The 21238-nt window shown below is 40.6% G+C and overlaps 1 protein-coding gene across 1 annotated transcript in view; it reads left to right on the top strand.

Moving 5' to 3' along the window:
* The first annotated feature begins 6045 nt into the window (after positions 1-6045).
* Positions 6046-21238, top strand: part of npc1l1 (NPC1-like 1) — a 45976-nt gene continuing 30783 nt past the window's right edge. The window contains exons 1-2 of the mRNA XM_039767941.1: positions 6046-6217; positions 17896-19445. Coding sequence (XP_039623875.1) covers positions 6155-6217; positions 17896-19445 — 1613 coding nt within the window. The 5' untranslated portion in view covers positions 6046-6154. The remainder of the gene's footprint in view (positions 6218-17895; positions 19446-21238) is intronic.

Here is a 21238-nt window from a genome sequence, read left to right as displayed (position 1 = left end):
GATGAAGGTCCAAGTCTTTAGAGTCCTGGTGCTTCCTGTTTTGCTGTATGGGGGCGAGGCATGGACGCTATCTAGTGACCTGAGATGAAGACTGGACTCCTTTGGTACTGTGTCTCTCCGGAAAATCCTTGGGTATCGTTGGTTTGACTTTGTGTCAAATGAGCGGTTGCTCATGGAGTCCTGAATGAGGCACATTGCCTGCATTGTGAGGGAGCGCCAGTTACGGCACTACAACCATATGGCTCGATTCCCCGAGGGTGATCCAGCTCGCAGGATCCTCATTGCTGAGGACCCGAGTGGCTGGACCAGGCCAAGGAGACACCCATGTAACACCTGGCTGTGGCAAATAGAGGGTCATTTCTGGAGGGTGGGCCTGGACCGCGTGTCTGCCTGTGGGGTTGCCAACCAGGATCCTCAGCTGTTTCATTATGTGGTGGGTGCAGCAACACGCTGTAGCAGTGCCTGCTCCCTAGTGACCTGACTGACCTGAAAGCAAATTTAAGAATCACATTTTTTTTTACCAATGTTTTCCATACTGTCCCGACTTTTTCTGATTTAGGGTTTTAGAAAAAAATCCTAGTTGAAATCCATTTTTATTGCAGGGCATGCACACTCACACAAGTCCCATTTGGAGTCCTTAATAATCTTACCACATGAATGAATATCCTCTGTAAATGTGCTTATGCTTAAGAGAGACAATGCAAACCCCACACAGTTAGCACTTGGGCCAAGAATAAAATCAAGGGGACGTGTCTTTGGAAGCATTATCACTAGCTGCTCCAAAAACCTAAATGAAACCAGAACAAAACAAGCGTTACATTTAAAAAGAGTGAAATTAAAATTGTGTTTTTGTTTTAAGAAGATTTTCTCATTTCATGGAAATATTCCAATAATTAAAATATGGGCAGCATATGCCTAGAGACCCAGGCCAAAAAGCCCCCTCTTGATTGACTGATTGAAGATGTATAGTGGCTTTGGTTTTTCAGTTAGTTGTCTCCCTCTGTTCAATTAACAAAAGCTTTACTCAAAATGACAACACAAACGTACACATATTTTTTAGTATGTTATTACTTTTTTGTCCAGTAAACTTCAAATGACTGATCAATTTCCCAATCTATTAGAAAACGTCTTTATTCCAGCTCATTGCTGAAGGCTTTATGGGCAGAAATGTGCTCATGGTTTCAGAATTTTTATCAGTTGAGAATTGTGTAACTAAGGTTATAGAGTGATATTTTCTTTTTAAATTTAATTTTAATGAAATAAAAACATTCACTTATTCTTTAGTTTTGTAACTTAAAAATCGTAACTAGCTTGTTTTTTGTTCTGAGGTCCTCACTTGTAATGATCAATTTTGTGCTTATATCCTGTAACACTTGTCCCCAAACAGTCCCCAGATTGATGTTTACTTGATTATGTTGACCTCTTTTGTAAGTCATTTTGGATAAAGCTATGTGCCAAGGTTTTTAAATATAAATGTGAAATATAATCCAAACTGATGGTCGAAACTGTAAAGTTGAAAACTTTCAGTTTTTTGCTCATTGTTAAATATTATTTTCAAATTTGCACTCTATTTCTTGATAGTCATCTGGATCTGATACATTTTATACTGGAAGTATAAAACATCAAAATAAGATTGTCCATGTTATAATGCCCTTCTGACTTATGATCTATAGGCTTTAAATACTTATCAAGAACACAGCTATGACAAAAAAGAGATGAGCAAAGGAATTAATTTATGTAGCTACAGTACCTGTAAAAGCCTTGATAGAGCATGTGTATATACAGTAGTTTTATATTTATACATGATTCCAAAATAATCTTCTTACAACTAATCAATCAATTCACTTTCTAAACCCTTCCGAATTCAGTTTATGATTGAAGGGAGCTGTAGCCTATTTCTGTAGCATGAATTTCAAAGCAGGAACTAACCATAAATAGGACTCTTGTTCTTCATGGGACAGTTACATTTTTCATTTCAGTTTCATTTTTCATTACAAAGTTGTAAAAGAAGCACAGCACTGAGCTCAATGCAGGAAGCACCACTGACCATGAGTCCAAAGTATTCTCACTCACCAAGTTATTTTAGAGTCACCATAATCAAACTTGTATGCACATTGTTTTGTAAATAATAGAAGGGTACCAGGGAGAAACCTCTAGTTACTGTACCTGTGAACTGTTTAAAGTCTGTGGAGCAGAGAAGCTAACAACTGTGCCATCCTGTCATGTTTCAATAATTCCATATTTATACAGAATATATTTTCATGTTAGCTTGATTACATTTCAAAACTAAGCTACCTATCTTGGAATGGTGGTCGGGTTTAGTTGTTTTGTGCCTCAGTGATACTTCGAACTGTTTTCTAGATATATGTGTTCAATATAAAATTACCTACAGAAAACAGGTGTAAGTGGAGAGCCTAGACAAAGAGCAGTCAGTTTGAAGATTAAATCTAAGAGAAATTGTCTAGGAAAAAAAAACCCGTTCACTGGGTGACCCATGTAGTTCAGTATGATTCAGCCCAAAATCATCTGTGCAGACCCTCCATGCAGATTCAAAGGTTGAAGGTCAGGTGCAGTGCCATTCAGTTGACAGGAAAGACTGGGATACACCTTGGCATACTAAATTGTGTCAATGCAAACTGGCTTTTGGGTAATGGGACGGAATGTTGTTGGCATGGAAGGTGCCAGACCTAATGAGGGACATTGAAACATAACCAGCTAGAAAGGTGACCTTCCATTTGGAGTTTGTTTATGTCCATAACAGGGCTGTCTGAATTTGGCTTTAAGAGATGAAAACTTTGTTTGCATTTATGCCCTTTACAACTATTCAGAGCATTCATCCTTGTTAGAGACATTGAATATAGTACTAATAGGGAGGGCATCATCTATTACTCTGTTGTCCTGTTGGGAAACTTTGCATGCAGAATAATGGAGACTCTTGGAGGGACATGACTGGGTGAAACAACATAGAGAACCTGATCTGAATTCAAGGAGTGAATGCTAATCATAGAAAGGACACCACAAATTCAAGGATGCTTTTAAGTGTATCTGCTGTGAAATTACCTTGGATCAAAGGTCAATGATCAGCTTTGTAGTCATTTCGTCAGATCTGAGGCAGTATGTTCTGGACTGTCAGGTGCAGGGAAGTGCTGAGCTGTGTAAATGCCATGGAGGAAGGTCAGGCATCCTGGCCAGGATAGAGGATGATTTCTTGCCCTGCCGTGAGGCCATAATGGATGGACTAAGCAGACATGGCTGATGGAAGCAGTTTGTTCCCACACACGGCAGGTGCTGCTCAGGGCTAAATCCAGTCAGGACACCCACAGGGCATGCTGGGAATTGGAGTTCGAAAAAACTTCTTAGGGTGCTGCCCTGATTTCTGCATGGTCTGGAAGTGTACTGGACAACTTGGGCATGATACTGGAAACAGTTCTGGGGTCTAATTTAAAAGAAGCCTTACCTCTGGGAGTCAGATTCAGGAGGCAGGGCGGGACACTCACTTGGAGGAAGGAAGGAGGGAAGAGACTTATTACTGATTACGTATTGTATTTTGATATTGATCTTTTGTCTGATAGTTATTGGAAATGTGTTGTTGGCAAATAAATACATTTATATGAACTTGGAATTGTGTCTGAGGCATGGGGCTCAGTGGCACACCTTGTAGTTACAGCTTTTTAACTGTTTACTGATTGTTAGTGAGCTAGTTCAGATCAATGAAGTGCCTGCTGGACAAGCCTGAAAGACCCGAACGGTTAGTGAGGGTATGCTGGAATGACTAGAAGATGCCTCTTTTCAGGTTAAACTCGAACCTCCAAATTAGCATCTCCTATGTCTATGAAGAGGTCAGGATCATTTGCTCTGAATGAACCCTATTCAAGACCTTAATAGTGGATCTATGACCGGAAGGTTGAGGATTGTAGTGCCTATAATGGCAGCAAGCCTGGATCCTGTTGGTAGACACCAGCTGTATGGAAGCTGTCAAGTTGAAAGAATAGGCCTTTCATCCACTCACTGTTAACAGGAGGGTCTCCATATTTGACTGAGAGATACTGGTGGACTGCAGAGGATGCTGCCATGGTAGTGTTTGAAATGAAGTCCCAAGTGTGGGTGGAGTTTAGTAAGGCCATGTGGAATGGCTTTTGAACAGCTTCAAGAAGTTCTGGCACACCATCTGATGATTTGTGAAAGAGTAAACAGAGCAACAGTTTTGGTTTAGCGGCTCACCCTCATAGTCCCTCTTAGTAAATCGAGTGCGGTTGTAATCTTCAGGCAGGGGAGGAATCAAGTGCAATCAGTTGATCCGTGACCCACTTTTGACCTACCTTGACCAAATATAGCAAATTGCGACTCATCGGCAGCAGCCATAAACCATTTTTGGTTGAGAAACACAGTCTTAAGCCATTCTCAGTAAGGGTTAGGAAATGCTGAATAATCGGTGAATGTCATTGTGAGGCAGAAGGAACAATTTGAAGAAACTCTAAACCTGATGTATCTATCTTTCTGAGAGGAGGCAAAACCAGAAGCTCCACAGAAGTATTTACGATATTGTGGAGATCTTTTAAGTGTTGTGAGGTAGGTCAATAGAACTGGCTAATCACTGTGGTACCCCCACCCCATTAAAAAAAATCACATTCCTCAGTCTCAGTATTTTTAGATTAAGAGTTGTGTTTGCAAACATGGTGTTAAGTCGAGTATATTTAGTGTGGGTGTTGAGCTCCCCCAAGGGTGGGTCTTGCCTTCTCTCCTGTTCATGATTTTCATGGACAGGGTATCAGGATGCAGCTAAAGCATGGAAGCTATCAAGTTTAAGAACCTAAGGATGACAGCTATCCTTTTTACAGATGGTGTTGTCCTCTTGGCCTCATCCAACTGTGATGTCAAAGTCACAGATCCTGCCCATGCCACACTTAGCTTGCAGATGAGTGTGTTGTGGGAACAATGAGAATCAGCATCTCCAAATCTGAGGTCACAATCCTCTCCCAGAAATGAAAGGGGTGAATAGCTGCCTCTTGTGAATGAGTTCAAGTTTCTTAAGGTATTATTATTATGAGTAAGGGGTAGAGGTGATTACGTCCAAGAAATCAATGCAGCAGTCATTACAAGACCATTGTGGTGAAGCCGTAGTGAAGTTAAGAATCAGATTACAACGGACCGAAATTAAGTTTCTTATGCAGGGCTGGTGGGCTCACTGTTTGTGAGAGGATAAGAAGTTCTGCAGTAAGGAACCTGGCATCAGATGGAGGCCATTGAGGTAATATACGGCAGTTAGGATGTCCTCCATGCAGAACAAGAACACTCTACAGGGGTTCTATCTCTCCATTAACTTGGGAGCGTATGAATTTCTCTACAGGAAAATCTGGAGAAAGTTGAAGGGGATAGAGAATTATGGTCAGCCCACCTCATCTTGTTGCTCCTATGGTCCTCGCTAGACAAAGTGGAAGGAAGATAATGATGAAATTAAACAGTTTTAGCTGTATATAATGTTTATACTTCATTCTTCCTCTATGATTTAATTGTATCAGTTGATCATTTCTGTACAGATGTTCAAGATGTATATTTTTCTTCCCAGATTTTATGTTTCTTAAATAACTTTTATCCCTTATAAGACTTTTAATCTTTATTTTGTTGCACAATTGAAGCTGACATAGTAACATTTTTTGCAGAATTTGGCATTCCTTTTTAAAAATATCTGGTGTGAGGTGTCCTCATTTTTCTTCCTTTTAAAACCAGAAAACTGATTTTCAGTAGACATTCACTAAGGAATACATAATTCACAAAATGCTATTATACTGTATATATGAAAAAAAGACAAATACATTGTCATTATCTGCTGTTTAGTTACATTGATGCGGTTGCTATAGAAATTACTGTGTTTGCCACTACCAGGGCATTTCCAACACCCATTACCTTCCCCGTCCATTAATGATCAGCTGGATTTACTGTTTTGCTGTTCTGGGATTGGTGCTTCTTCATCACACCAGATGAAAGATAAGAAATATCAATAAAACAGACTCTACCAGGAGATTGTTTTCCTCATGCAGCCAACACAGAGGCTGTTAATGCTGACATTCTGTGGCCAGTTCTGGATTTTCATTTTATATTCACCAACAAGATTTAACTTTATATTTTTTTGTTTTCCTGGGTGGGCAATGAAATCATGAAAACGCTTAAAATGAACTCCCTCCTTGGTTTTGCTGTATTTCAGGCTTTACTGTGTCTGGTAAGTGTTATGTTTAAAACCACACGTACAGTGACAACTTCTTGTTGAGGTGCATTTTCAGATTGAAACTGAGATAGTAAATAGCCTCTTACGACAGCATTCAGCAAGATGTGGAGCCCGACGAGCCAAGGGCTGTGAGGCACATCATAGTTGAGAAGTTTGGTTTGAGAAGGTTCTTTGTTTGTTTGATTATTTTTGTTTCAGTTCCGTGCACTCCACTTCTCTTGTTGGTGCTGCGTGTTATGCAATTTTCTACGTAATAAATTAATTTGTATTGTTTTCTACTCGGTTTAAGTGACTTTGAAGCTGATAGACTGATATTCCTTCCAGGGCTGGTCCTGCCTTGTCTGGTTCTTTCAGGATAGGCTTGGGCCAGTCAGTTATCCTGAATCAAATTAAGTAGTCTTGAGAATATCCTATGATATATGGTTTGTATTTAGTAAGAGGCTTTTATTTTCCACCTGTTTAGTTAATTGATGTGGTTCAATATTGTAACTTGGGTGTTATTTTTTACTATCCAGTTGTTATTTACAGTTGCAAAGATGAAATCAGTAAGGCATTTTGCACTGAAAAATGTGAATAATCATTTGTTTGTGCAGGATTGTGTCATGTCATGGAATGTCTTCTTGTCCGGTGCTACTTTCTGCTACCGAGTTAAATGGTTTCAGATTATGACTTGATAGTTCAGCCTTTACCACTGAGCTATTTATTCATTTTTTCGAAATTTTAAATTTTTGGTCAAGGTCAACATGTATTTTCCTAAGAAGAACACACTCTAGTGTATTTAACGCTTGCATCTTTTCATTTTTTTTATAAGTGTTTAAATTATCATTACTATTAAGTTGTTAGATAAACATTTCTAGACTAAATTAAAACCATTTCTAAATTTGTTTGAAAACTGAAAACATGAACTGGTAGAATTGGGAAGGAAAATTTGATTACCCAATAAGTTAAACTAATGGTAAAACTTGTCCTTGAGTAAGCCAATGGAAATCATGAAATACAGGTTTATTTTAGGACCTTTATTTTAACAATTTCCTTACTGTTCTTTCTGTCTTTTGTAAACCATAGTGGATTAAGGTTAAATAAAAACCTTATGTTTAATTAAAACCAAAGAAAATGTGTGGTGTTTATTAGTGTAGAAAAAGCCAGAGCCCGTATGAATTACTGTTAATCCAGGTGTGTTTAAAACATTTAGTAAAATTAAATGTTTTTGGTGTATTTAATTTCAGGCAATATTGATTGACATGCATCCTGTACATCTTTATTTAGGTATGTCGCATTATGTGACAGATGTATTGTCACAATCACAGCATACGTTGTACTGAGTAGGAACAGTTTTATAGAGAACTTCTTTTTAACCTAAAAGCGCAAGATAATTTGCAGAAAGATAAACCAAATACTTTTGACATTTTACTTTAAATAAACTACTTGAAATAACTGAATAGTTTAAATATATGAATATTTAAATTTTGTGTATATTTTGCAAAAAAAGATTGATAGTTGAACAGTAACTTGTGAATAGTACACTGTAAAAAACTGCCAGCATTTCACAGGAATTAACTGTAATTGTTCACCATAAAATATTGTAATGAAACATGCATTGTACAATCACAGCAAGCTAAGCCATCCTCCATCATAAGACAGCAAAGTACTGTCAAATTGTATTTGGACTGGTCTGCATTGCATTGTGGGACATTTTCAGTTTGTGCATTTTCATAGCATTTCACTTATATATGTAGTAAGATTACAGTTAAAAATGAAATCCTGGCTACTGGAAAATGGAAACGTGCATGATATCTTACAAACATTTGAAAGTTTACATTCACACAGAGAACCACATGAACAAGGAGTAAGTGACCAAATAGTGAGAAAAACTTTAGGGACCTTCAGAACTCAACTTAAAGTCAATTTTGGGGAAAATATGTGAATACACTGTAAAATTAATTCCAGTAAAAATAACATTACATTAATTGAGTATTTTCACACAGCATGGTGGCGCAGTGGGTAGCGCTGCTGCCTCGCAGTTAGGAGACCCGGGTTCGCTTCCTGGGTCCTCCCTGCATAGAGTTTGCATGTTCTCCCCGTGTCTGTGTGGGTTTCCTCCCAAAGGCAGTCAGGTTAGGTCCATTGGCGATCCTAAAATTGTCCCTGGTGTGTGTGTGCCCTGCAGTGGGCTGGCACCCTGCTCTGGGTTTGTTTTCTGCCTTGCGCCCTGTGTTGGCTGAGATTGCCTCCAGCAGACCCCCGTGACCCTGTAGTTAGGATATAGCGGGTTGGGTAATGGATAGATGAATGGAGTATTTCCATCCATCCATGTCCCAACCCGTTGAATCCGAATACAGGGTCATGGGGGTCTGCTGGAGCCAATCCCAGCCAACACAGGGCACAAGGCAGGAACCAATCCCGGGCAGGGCGCCAGCCCACAGCAGGGCACCACAAACACACCAAGCACACACTAGGGCTAATTTAGAATCGCCAATCCACCTAACCTGCATGTCTTTGGATTGTGGGAGGAAACCGGAGCACCCAGAAGAAACCCACGCAGACACGGGGAGAACATGCAAACTCCACGCAGGGAGGACCCGGGAAGCGAACCCGGGTCTCCTAACTGCGAGGCAGCAGCATTACCACTGCGCCACCCTGCCGCCCTGAATGGAGTATTTTGACAGTCAAAATCTGTAATACAATGAATAGTTAAAACAAATTTATATCTTGGACAAGTCAGCACCGATTGGACAAATCCAGATCATGTCTTCAGCGAGATGGGTTCTTTTTGACGAGGCTGCTGCTTAACCACTTACCTTCAAGGACGTGACCTCTGAAAGTAGCGACTGCTGTACACTCATTACCCAAAAATGAGGGCTTTTAACGTCGAAGAACTATGTCATTCACACTCAAAACACTGTGGAACAACACAGTCACTTCAATACTGTTACACATGAAAGGTGTTTTAAGTAAGAGCTGGCGTTCAATCACAAGTCAAATTGTACGATTAAATCAAATGTTTTGAAGAGAGTAGTGATTTTTGTATTTCTTTGCAGTAAATGCCAAGGCCTGATTGTATGTTTCCATAATAAGCACCATATTTGAACACAAGGAAGTTCATAATTGCACCTGGTACTGCAGCACTTTGGACCAAAGGTCAGTGATAGAGAGGAGCAGAGCTGTCATCTCATCCCCACTTGGTAGTGAGTTGGATTTAAAGCAAAGGGAGTTGGGTGTTTGGACCAGGAAGTCTAGATGAGCGTTGAGTTCGGAGACCTTGTGTCCAAATGCACCCTGCTCAAGATCTCTTGTGGAAGCGACTGCTAAAAGCTATAATCCTAAAGCATTTTAGGCATGTCATGGCAGCAACCTTAGGACCCAATGGTGGACACAAAAGGTGAGGGAACTTTCAGACTGAAGATTGTGGCCTTCAGAGAAATGCTTTGTATGGGATCTCCTGACTGAGTTGAGAGGTACCATCAGGCTAAGAGTACTGCTGGCAAAGTGGTTGTGGAAGCAAAATGTCAAGCATGAGTTTGGAAAGACCATGGGCAAAGATTATCGGATGGCCATGAGGTTGTTGTGGCAAACTGTGCAACACCTCAGGAGACGAAGGCGTGACCTTGCCCATAATGTGTTAAGCAAGAATATGTTGAAAGTGTATGTCAAAAGTGCAGGATATTGCAGGGATAGCGTGGTTAACACATCTATTCAGTGTTGCATGGAAGGCTGGGAAAAGTATGGAATGGCAGGCTTGGTCACCCTATTGAAGAAAGAGGGCCAGAGGATGTGTTCCAAATACAGAGGGATCACACTCTTCAGCCTCCCAAATAAGGCATATGCAAGGGTGCTGGGGAGAAGGTTCCATCTGATTCCTGAGCCAAAGATACAAGAGGAACAATGTGGATTCCATTGTGGCCATGGAACAGTAGACCAGCTCTGCTCCCTGTCATTGTTACTGAAGGCTGCATGGGAGTTTGATAATTCAGTCTACATTTGTTTTGCAGATCTGGAAAAAACATAAGATCATGTTCTTTGGCATGGTAATTTTCCACAAAGAGCTTGAATCTGTAGCTGGGAACAGGGAAACCTGGGCTGATGTGCTTGGTCTGTTGCCACCACAACCCTCACAAAGAAAAGCAAATGGAAACATTGGATAAGATGAGAAAAGCTATGTAGTAGCCATTAACCTGCACGTCCAATTATTAGTGGTGAGTTAGCATTAAGTGGCTAAGGTAAATGAAATTGTGTATATTAGACGTGTCAGTGTGATTTATCGAGCAGTCAAAATGCCAGCAAAGTGCAAATTTAACTTGAAATCGTTGGAAAATGCTGATTACACAACTTGGGAATATGGGTGAGTCTACTTTGAAAAGCGATTTTAGACAAAGTAAACATTTCGAACTGAGGGAGAGCAAGCAAGTCAGAAATTCTTTCAAATAAATTTTCTGGACCTTTTGCGAGGCTTTTGTTACGTCTGATTGCAACACCCGTCAGCTGTTTGAGCGCCAGTGGATTAGTCGGCAGTAGTGCAAGCGAGATCTCTAGTCGGGACGGTGATACTTGTGAGTCTACTAAATTGTCTTCTTTGTCTTCATATGTGACTAAAAGTGAGTGTCTGAAATCTGAAATCCTCTGGGTGTTAAATGTGATGGACTAACATTATTCATACAAATCATGGTGAAGACTTAGTTAGAAAAGCTTCCTAAGAAAGAGACCGTAGAATGTCATACAGTGTGCGTGGAGGTCCTTTTCAAGGTAAACCTCATACTTTTCACCCACAACAATTTACTACCTAAAATATGCTAGAATTATTTTTTTGTCTAATAGGTATTGGCTCCCTGAAACAGTAAAGATTCTTTATTTTTACGTGCGCTTTGAAATGTTGTGTTTGTAAACAGCACTCAGACAAAACAAGCTTTTTTCATCATATCTTTGTTTCTTTTGCTTGAACACATGAAAAAATATTGGCATTAGTCAACTGGAATTTGAAATGTACTGAAGTGTATGGACCCTGTCCATAGTTTAATTATAAAAACACCAAAGTTAACACTTTAATATAGAGCATAAGGCTTCTGTGTGACTGGTTATGCTTTAGCTTACTGTAAAAAGTGTTTTTAAAGGGATTAAACAAAGTATCAGAATCGGACAGTTCAGTGACATCAGCCATAAAAACACCTGTTCAGAGCATCCCTACCATATAAACATTTTAAGAGTTTTAACATGAAACGCCAGACGTATTTTTGGCAGCACTGTAGTGCAGAGGTCAGCTGGTGGTACGAGACTCGGTTCAAGCCTTGGACCGGCTACTGTCTGGATGGGCTTTTTCCTCCACTTCTTCTCGAAGATGCTTAGGTTAGAATAACTGGTGGCTCTAAACTACCGTGGTGTGAGGGAGTGTGGATGTGTTGGACAATGTGTCCTGCAGTGCTTCTGACCTCCCACCCAGTGCAACCCTAACACTGGGTCGACTATGACGGATGGGTGAAAACCTTTATACTGTTGTGTACTTCACATAATCAATGGGCTTTTTACACAGCATACATGAATATAATTCAGAACCAACTAAACGCTATATAGTTTAAAAAAAAAAGATGACTGCATGATGAATGATTTAGTAGATGTGCTACTACTGTAAAAAATGTAAAAGAGGCGCTATTTAGTAAGGTGGTAATAAATGAAGGTAAGCACTGATGAATGTTCACCTAGAAAGCTTATTCCATCTTATCTATATATATTATGAAAATCTGTCTGATATTGCCAAAGATTTATTCATTTTTTGAACAAATATCCATCGATCGATTGTCTAAATCTTCTTTTCCCACAGCAAAATTGCAGGGAAACGGGACAAATGCCTAAAGCATTGTGATCTGATATATTTTTGTAATAATTTGGTTTTGCTACTTCCTAGCACATAGACCTGAATTACGTTCTTGCACTTTGTGCCATACACAGCTTCTTGCTTCTGCCAATTTGTCCCTCAAAGGGTATAACTGAACTTCTGGATTTTAATTTCAATCCATTTATGCCTTGTTTTGTCAAAGATTAGAATTTGGTACCCAGTTAACTTGTAGGAAGGGTTGGAGAGCAGCACAGATTTTGTCCTGCTATTCTCAGGCAACATGCAGTATTCATTTGTCAGTACTGTTACTAGTTGTGCGGTTGACACTTTCTTCCTATGTTCTTGTGAACGTTCTCAAGGCACATGGGTTTCCATGCTTATCCTGTTATGCCCTGTTATGAATTTCAGAATTTATGAAAGTTTCTTTCCACTTTGAGCCTACTGTTGACAGGGTAAGTTTCAGCTAACTGTAACCCTACAATGGAAAAAAAGCAGATGGATTTGAGCAGCACCATGATGTGTTTATTGTGAGATATCCTACTTGGAAGTGCCTGTTCTTCAAGCAATCGTGTTTAATACTCTTCTAATATTCTATTATTTTTGCATACCTTTTTTCATTCAGTTTATTTTATTTATGAGTATCAGGTATAAGGTGGCGGCACGGTGGCGCAGTGGGTAGTGCTGCTGCCTTGCAGTTAGGAGACCTGGGTTCGCCTCCCGGGTCCTCCCTGCGTGGAGTTTGCATGTTCTCCCCGTGTCTGCGTGGGTTTCCTCCCACAGTCCAAACATGCAGGTTAGGTGGATTGGCGATTCTAAATTGTTCTTGGTGTGGGCTGGCGCTCTGCCCAGGGTTTGTTTCTTGTCTTGCACTCTGTGTTGGCTGAGATTGGCCCCAGCAGACCCCTGTGACCCTGTGTTAGGAAATAGCGGGTTGGATAATGGATGGATGGAGGTATAAGGTTAAGGAGAAAAGAATATGCCAAAACACTTTCTGATATTGTTGACCACTTGGCCTTCCATGTCTGCTAGTAAAGCTACGTGTCTCAGGACCTAAACAATAGAGAATGAGGGACACATAACAGAAAGAAAGGAAGATGGTGCCAATCAAGCACAATATACAGGAGGCCTGATATTTCACAGAGACATCTTTCAATAGTGCTGATGTCAGGACAGAGATGCAAAGTAGTGAGTCCAAAAATTGGATGGTAGAATTTAAAGAAGTGGCATAGGATGGTTTATTTTGAAGTAAGAAGGAGATTTAAATAGATTTATATGAAAAAATGATGGCCGGTATAGAAACTTTATCCAGGAAAGAAAAAAAAAATGAAAAACTGAGAAGCCCTCAATATAGACAGTCTACGCTCTGATTTACATTAAAATATTATTTAAAATTTTATATAAAAGAGTCATGTCTAAAGTAACATATTTAGATAATGTAGAAATCAACCAACAGTAAGTACTCACTTTAGATGTGTGTTAAAAGTCGTATTAGACTTTTCGTAAAGTATTAGATTAAGAAGCTACTGTAGGGGAAGTGATAGAGCTGAGAAGCATTAGGAACTGACCTCTAAACTGGGAAACTGACTGACAAAAACATCATAGGAGTGGCAGTTTGCAGAACTAGTTAATTATTGTCTTTTAAGGTTAAGGGTTTTTTTTTCAGTTAATCAGCAATTTTCATGCCTGACTTAATTTCATATTCTTTAAACTGCTAAAATCACTACAGTGATGCGAAAGCTGTAAATATCAAAGGAGAGAAGTCTGTTTATTTCAAGGTGTTGGTGACATAATAAAAAATAAATGTAATAAATTTCATTCTTTCCTTTTGTAGATTTTGTGTTATAGGGTAATAGAGAAGTAGAAACCTATCATTGCAGCACTAGACACAACGTAGGAGACAGATAAGGGTGGAACCTCGATGTCATCTAGTTCCTTTAGTAGCAGCGACATTGGGATAGTGGCTTTTGAGAACCCAGTTTTTTCCCAGGGTACCTGCTTTGGCTCATTAGCCTTTAGCTTATGTGGAGTGTCAGGCTAGATGGCTTTGTTTCAGTTACAGAATTCCACACAGCCTTGTGTGACCAAGATTTGCATGCAATCTTTTAGGGAGAAGCACATATAATATTAGTTTAGAAATAGATTTAGGACAAATCTCACTATTAGTATGTTAGGATTCAAGCAGCATAGGATAATAAAGCAGAAAGTCATGTAGCTGCACTTGTTTTCTAGTGATGAGGAGATCCAAACAGCTAACAGACCATTGAACTAGCACTCAATGTGACACCGAGTAAGCTCATAGGACTCATAGAAAGAGCCTGTGAATGCTTTCTTTAGTTCTAAGACGCCAGAGGAAAGCCCTTGCGCTAACATAATCCAAGGGGCCCTGAAGCATAACATAAAGCACTAGAGATAAACAGCATTAAGAATAAAGAAAAACGTTAGGGTAAAGAGCAAATAAAAAGATCAGCAGCAAACACAAAATGAACAAGTTGCTTAAAACAACTAAGCAAAACTGGAGAAAACAAGAAGAAAGAAAACCATGAAGATGGTGTGCAGCAATCTGATAGAAATCAGCAAATCATGCAGTGCATTAGCTCCTCCTCGGTGATAGATACACCTGTATGCGTGTGCTAAACACAACTGTGTCCAAATAGGTTTCTGCTGCGTACACAACCTTAACCACTGCTACAGTAATGTCATTGCTGCATGATAACTATCTACATTTATTTTCTTAGCAGACACTTTTATCCAAAGTGACTTACAAAAAAGTTCAACATAATCAAATAAACATCAGTTTGTTTGGGAAGAGGGATTACAGGGCAAGGTTACAGAATTGGCTGTCATAAGTGTGGAGTTCAAATCAAAGTTGAATGTAATGCTAATTACACTCCATTAGTTACACAAATGTATCAACACCATTATCAATTAGATAGAAATTCACAGAACAAGAGAGTCTTCGAATGCGTCTTAAACACTTTGAGGTAGTCAGAGAAGAAAAGAGTCTTCATTGAGACTGTATAGGGTTTGAACTTAATCTGTACTGCTACAGGGAGCAAATGTATTAATCTGAAAAGAGAAGTAATATGTGTCCTCCTTGACTTGTTGAACACCAGATGTGCCATTGCATTTTGAATGATCTACAGCAGCTTGGAGACACAGGCTGGTATCCCTTCCAGCAGATAGTTGCAGTAGGTCCGATGTGACAAGATCAAAGCCTTGAACCAGGTCTTGCGCTGCATGCTCTGTAAGATATTGTCTGACCTTGCAAATGTTGTGTGGAGTGAATCTGCAAGACTCTTTCAACATGGTCAGTGAAGGACTGCTGGACATCGATCACCGCCCCAAGGTTCCATACAGATTTTGGTGGGTGTTAGTGATAGTGAGCCAGGATAAACAGGTGTGCACTGCTGAATAGACAGACGAGCTGGAATAACAAAACGTTCCATCTTTGGCAGGTTGAGCCGGAGATGGTGTGCCTTCATCCAGGTTGCAATATCAGCAAGACATGTCTAAGTTTTAGCTGTTGCTGTGTGGTCCTCTGGAGTGAACAACAAGTACAGATGTGTATCATCGGCATAGCACTAATAAGAGAAACCATGGGACAGGATGATAGGGCCTAGTGAGGAAGTATATAGAGAGAAGAGGCCAAGCACCAATCCTTAGAACACTTCAGTGCTTGTCTGGTGCATCTCTTGACATCTCTCATCTCCAGGACACACTGCAGGATCTGCCCAAGTAGTAGAACTCAGTAGAACCTGAGGGCAGTCCTATTGATGCCATGGTCAGAGAGTGTGGCAAGAAGGATCTGTTTGTTGACCGTCTCAAGGGTAGAGGAGAAATCTAGTGGGATGAGGACATGTAAAGCATCAACAATGGTAAGAAGAGCCGCCACCGTGGAATGACTCCTCTTTAAAGCCTGGCTGATTTGGCTCAAGCAGTCTGCACTGTAGAAGAAAGGAAGAGACTTGATTACAGACAGCACAATCCATTGTTTTGGATAGAAAGTAGAAGAGAGAAATAGGTCTGTATTTACCAACTTGAGATGGATCAAGTGTGGACTTCTTGAAATAGGCAGTTATTAGGGCCTATTTGAACAATTTAAGAAAACAGCCTTTGCTGAGTGAGGTATTGATGCAGAAATGAGTAAGGGATTGATAGTCTGGAGGAGATGTCAGGGAATGGGATCAGGTGGATTGGTAGTGAGACGATCACAGAGGTTGTTCAGGTACCCAAGGATCAGAGATCATCTGGAATGGTGGAGAGCAGCATGTCCGACTTTTCAAGGAGCTTCTTCAGTTTTTACACTTACTTATTTAGCTGATGCCTTTATCACAACATTTATGATACAATTGGTTACATTTCTTTTATTTTTCCAGTTGGAGCACAGGCAGGAGCGTGGTGTTATGGGTCCACAGCTTGCTGAGCAAAGGCTGTTTCTTTTTAAATAAATAATCACCGCACTCGAGGCGGCTTCATGAGGCGGCGTAGTGGTCGTAGCAAGCCGCGGGACGATCTGCGGTGTGGGCGTTTCTCACCGTGTGCACAGGTGAGGGACTGCCCACATCCGTGATTGTTCCTGTGGCTAATGTGCTGCAGCTGCTATGGCCCCTCGCTATATAAAAGAAGCGCGAGTCGGTTGGGAGAAGGATCAAGAAAGAACGAGAGAGAAAAGGAGAAGGAGACAGAGGTTATAGGGAAGCATGTCGGTGCAAGAGGGAGAGCCACGAAGAGCGGGTGGGTGAGCGAGCGAACGAGCGCTTGCGGGCAGTTGCGAGAGCCTGGGTGTTAGGCCTACACCCAGGGGTTGGAGTTGTTGTTGCTCCCGCTGAGCGACCAGGTAGCGGGTGTGACTAGGGAAAGGCAACTGGCCGCGGAAGGCCGGAAAGGCAGGAGTCGGGAGGCTTGGTCAGGGAATGTCCAATGTGAGCGTCCTGGCCATTGGATTGAACCAAGTCTCGACCAGGGATCGGGAGGTCTCCAGTCTCATGTGTTAACGAATGGAAAAGGGCAGCTGCAGAGAGAGCGTCTCGCCTGCTGCAAAGCCTAGTCGGGAGAAGCAGGTGAGACGCCAGCATAGAAGAAGCACCGAGCTTGTTGTTTTTAAAGACGGCTTCCACATGGAACGTTTTAACCTCTGGTTTTAAAGGATTGTTCTATTTATTGTTTTTTTAATCTCCACATTTGTTTTATGGATTATTTGTTAAATGACTGAATTTTGAAAGCACTGCACTATTTATTGAATACTTTGTTTTTGATTGTCTTTTAATAAAAGCACTTTGCACTTTTTGAACCATCCCCTTGCTCAGTTGTTGCCTCCACTGTCTAGCTCAACTCGGTTATATCTATCAACGGTGTTGGGTTCAAGGGCTCCCAAACAGCGATGGGAGTATGGAGCCGAACCCCCATAGTCACAAGGAGAAGTGACTTGTTCATGGTCACACAGTGTTAGTAATGGGATTTGAAACCAAAGCCGTAACCACTATGCCACAGTGCCAGCAGACTTTGGGGCTTGATAAATAACAACAATGTCAATGTTAATAGGGTAGGAGCCAGTAGTCAAAAGTGGAGTGGTTGCATACAGTACCCAAGGGTATGAATATCCATTTTTTTAGACTAGTACACCTGGCCCTCTGTCTTTAAAATAATAATGTCCACCTCCATATGTAAAACTATAGGAGAAGAGAGCATACATTTAGATATTTTTAACTAACTGAATAGAGTGAGGTGCTGATATGAATCATTGCACATTGTGCAGAATGTGCTGCTTTGCAAGTGGTCTCAGTTGTTGCCCTGATGAGTCCGCTGGTTTCACTTCTCTGTCTTAAATGAATTTGTTGCTTTTTTGCAGGTAGCCAGCTCAGATCTGCATAAAGAAGGCTACTGTACTTTTTATGATGAATGTGGTAAAAACCCCACAATTGAAAATGGTTTTCTTAACCTAATAATTCCTTGTGTGTATCACGGACCAGCTAAGAAGGCAACAGAAGACGTCTTGATCAAGTTAAAGGAGGTTTGTCCAATGCTGGACCACGGGCCTAACACCATGGTGTGCTGTAATTTCAAGCAGCTCAAGACTCTTCAAGAAAGCTTATTTACTTCCAAAGCTATTCTGGGCCGATGTCCTTCCTGTGTTGAAAACTTTATAAACATCTACTGCCAAAACACATGTAGTCCCAACCAAAGCCTGCACATTAACATTACCAAAACAGTGAATGTTACTATTAATGGACAGGTAAAAGAGGCAGTGTTGGAGTATCAAGCTTACTTTGATAGACAGTTTGCAGACGATTCATTCAATTCTTGCAAGAGTGTAAGGCTCCTAACCACAGGGAACTACGCTATCTCCGCCATGTGTGGCAAATATGGCCATACTCATTGCACAACTCAGCGCTGGTTAGATTACCAAGGAGATTCCAGCAATGGATTAGCACCTCTAGACGTTATCTTCAAGTTGATCAATAATCATACAGTCGTGGGAAATGGCATTGTACCCTACAATTCCAAAGCTTGGCACTGCAACGAGCCCACATCACCAAATGCAACAGCTTGTTCATGCCTAGACTGTGTGCAGTCTTGCCCTGTAATCCCAACACCAGTAGTTAAGGACAACAGCTTCACCATTGGAAGAGCAGATGGGGTGCTGGTTATCTCTCTCATTATCTTTTGTGGCCTCCTGCTTTTATTCTTCAGTTTTGTGATTTACAAGAGAATGTGTTGTTTTTGCAAGCCCTCTTTGAAAGACCCTGATGACAACAGCCTAGTAAAGCCTGACTACCAGCATGAGCCCTCGTGCTCGGAGAAAGTAACAGTGGCGACCCAGGATGTACTTGGATCCTTCTTTGAGAAGTGGGGCACCTTGATGGCTCTCCATCCAGTCAAGGTTATTGTAATCTGTTTAGTTTTAGTTCTAGTTTTATCAGTTGGCATGATCTTTATTAAACTGACAACTGATCCAGTGGAGTTATGGTCTGCTCCTGAAAGCCGAGCTAGAAAGGAAAAAGATTTTCATGACAAAATGTTTGATCCATTTTTCCGTACCAATCAAGTTATTCTTACAGCTCCCAACAGACCTTTATATACCTACGACTCAGTTATGTTTGGACAGTTAAATTTTAGTGGTCTTCTGTCTAAGGATCTCATCTTACAGCTCATAGAACTGCAGTCAAGAATCCAGGCCATTGAGTTTTGGTCTGACGAATTGGGTAGGAATGCTAGTCTCAAGGATGTCTGCTATGCTCCTTTGAATCCTTTTAATGCCACACTGACTGACTGTGCTGTCAATAGTCTGGTACAATACTTCCAAAATAATCCAAGCAACATTGAGGCAAAAGCTAATACAACCATTTTTGGAGAACATGGGGAAGTTGACTGGAGGGATCATTTCCTTTACTGTACAAAGTGAGTATGCAGCACTTGGTTTAATTTAAATCCAGTCCATAGATAGAGGGGTTAGAGGGACTGCATGGAGCCTTCAACGGGTGATTACAAAATGCTCACACAGATGAGAAAGTGTTGGGATAAATAAGACAAGGGACAGTTAAAAGGAAGAGGAGCGAGAGAAATATGGGTTCAAATCACTCATTCTTCATATATTGATACGTTTTTTTTTGCTTTTCTAAGTTGATGTCTTCTTAAATTGTGCCTTAATAAGAAGATGATGCAAAGTATTCAGACTTTTTTATTAGTTTATTACTGTTTATTAAAACAGACAATGTAAATGTCCCATGGTTTCATATGTTATATAGATAGATAGATAGATAGATACTTTATTAATCCCAAGGTGAAATTCACATACTCCAGCAGCAGCATACTGATAAAGAACAATATTAAATAAAAGAGTGATAACAATGAAGGTATAACAGACAGACAATAACTTTGTATAATATTAACGTTTACCCTCCCCGGGTGGAATTGGAAGAGTTGCATAGTGTGGGGGAGGAACGATCTCCTCAGTCTGTCACTGAAGCTACTCCTCTGTCTGGAGATGATCCTGTTCAGTGGATGCAGTGGATTCTCCATGATTGGCAGGAGCCTGCTCAGCGCCCGTCGCTCCACCACGGGTGTCAAACTGTCCAGCTCCGTGCCTACAATACAGCCAGCCTTCCTCACCAGTTTGTCCAGGCATGAGGCGTCCCTTTTCTTTATGTTGCCTCCCCAGCACACCAACATGTAGAAGAGGGCACTCGCCACAACCATCTGATTGAACATCTGCAGCATCTTATTGCAGATGTTGAAGAACACCAGCCTTCTAAAGAAGTATAGTCGGCTCTGTCCTTTCTTGCACAGAGCATCAGTATACAGTATATACACACACATAAACACTGACATTCTTACTTGCAGGTTCATCTTATAGTACATGTATGAAATGTGTGTGTGTATCAGTGTACATTTGCCTGTTGTATTTTTCATGTTATATTTCACATTGTGAATGTTCCTGTTTATGGAGTGAACAGCATACTCACTTAAGGGGCTTTTTGCTACACTGTGGTCTGATTGCTTTATACATTTTTTTCTAGACTTTGCATGTTATGTCTGTGTTTCTATGAGTTTTCTCTCACAATCCAATGGCTTGCTCTGCAGTGGATGGATGACTCTGAATTGGCCTGGCATGAGTATGTGTGTATATGAATGACTCTATCGCTAAGAATCTGTATTGCTATGTGGTAGTTTGCCAGTTCATATCTTATTATTGCCAGAATAGACCCCTACTCTGTTGGTCCCTTGAGCAAGGCCTTTAACCTGAAAATTGCTCCAGGGTACAGTACAATAGCACTGTGACCCCCAAAGGTATGCGAAAAGACAGTTTACCCTTGGGGGTTAATAAAGTATATTAAATCAAATCAAAATCAAACACATGTGTCTTGTAATGGACTCTTGTCATTGCTGGTTACTGTCTTGGATAGGTTCCAGAGTCCACCTCATAATCAAACTGGGAAGAAGGAATTTAATACAAAAAAAGTTTGGACATAGTGAAAGCAGTAAAATGGTCTTAGTAAAGCTGCATACATCTATCTATCTATCTATCTATCTGTCTATCTGTCTATCTAATCATGGATAAGTCTACATTCAGCATCTTTTTCACAGTTGTACAAGCATTTATGTGAGTGCACATTAGCATGAGTGTGTATCTAAGTAAGACGTGTTTGACAAAATCAGTTTGGATGGCTTACTGAATTACAGCAGATATCAAT

Source organism: Polypterus senegalus, chromosome 11 (genome assembly GCF_016835505.1).
Source record: "Polypterus senegalus isolate Bchr_013 chromosome 11, ASM1683550v1, whole genome shotgun sequence".
In the NCBI taxonomy this organism is placed as follows: domain Eukaryota; kingdom Metazoa; phylum Chordata; class Cladistia; order Polypteriformes; family Polypteridae; genus Polypterus; species Polypterus senegalus.
This window is presented reverse-complemented; position numbering and strand designations above follow the sequence as displayed.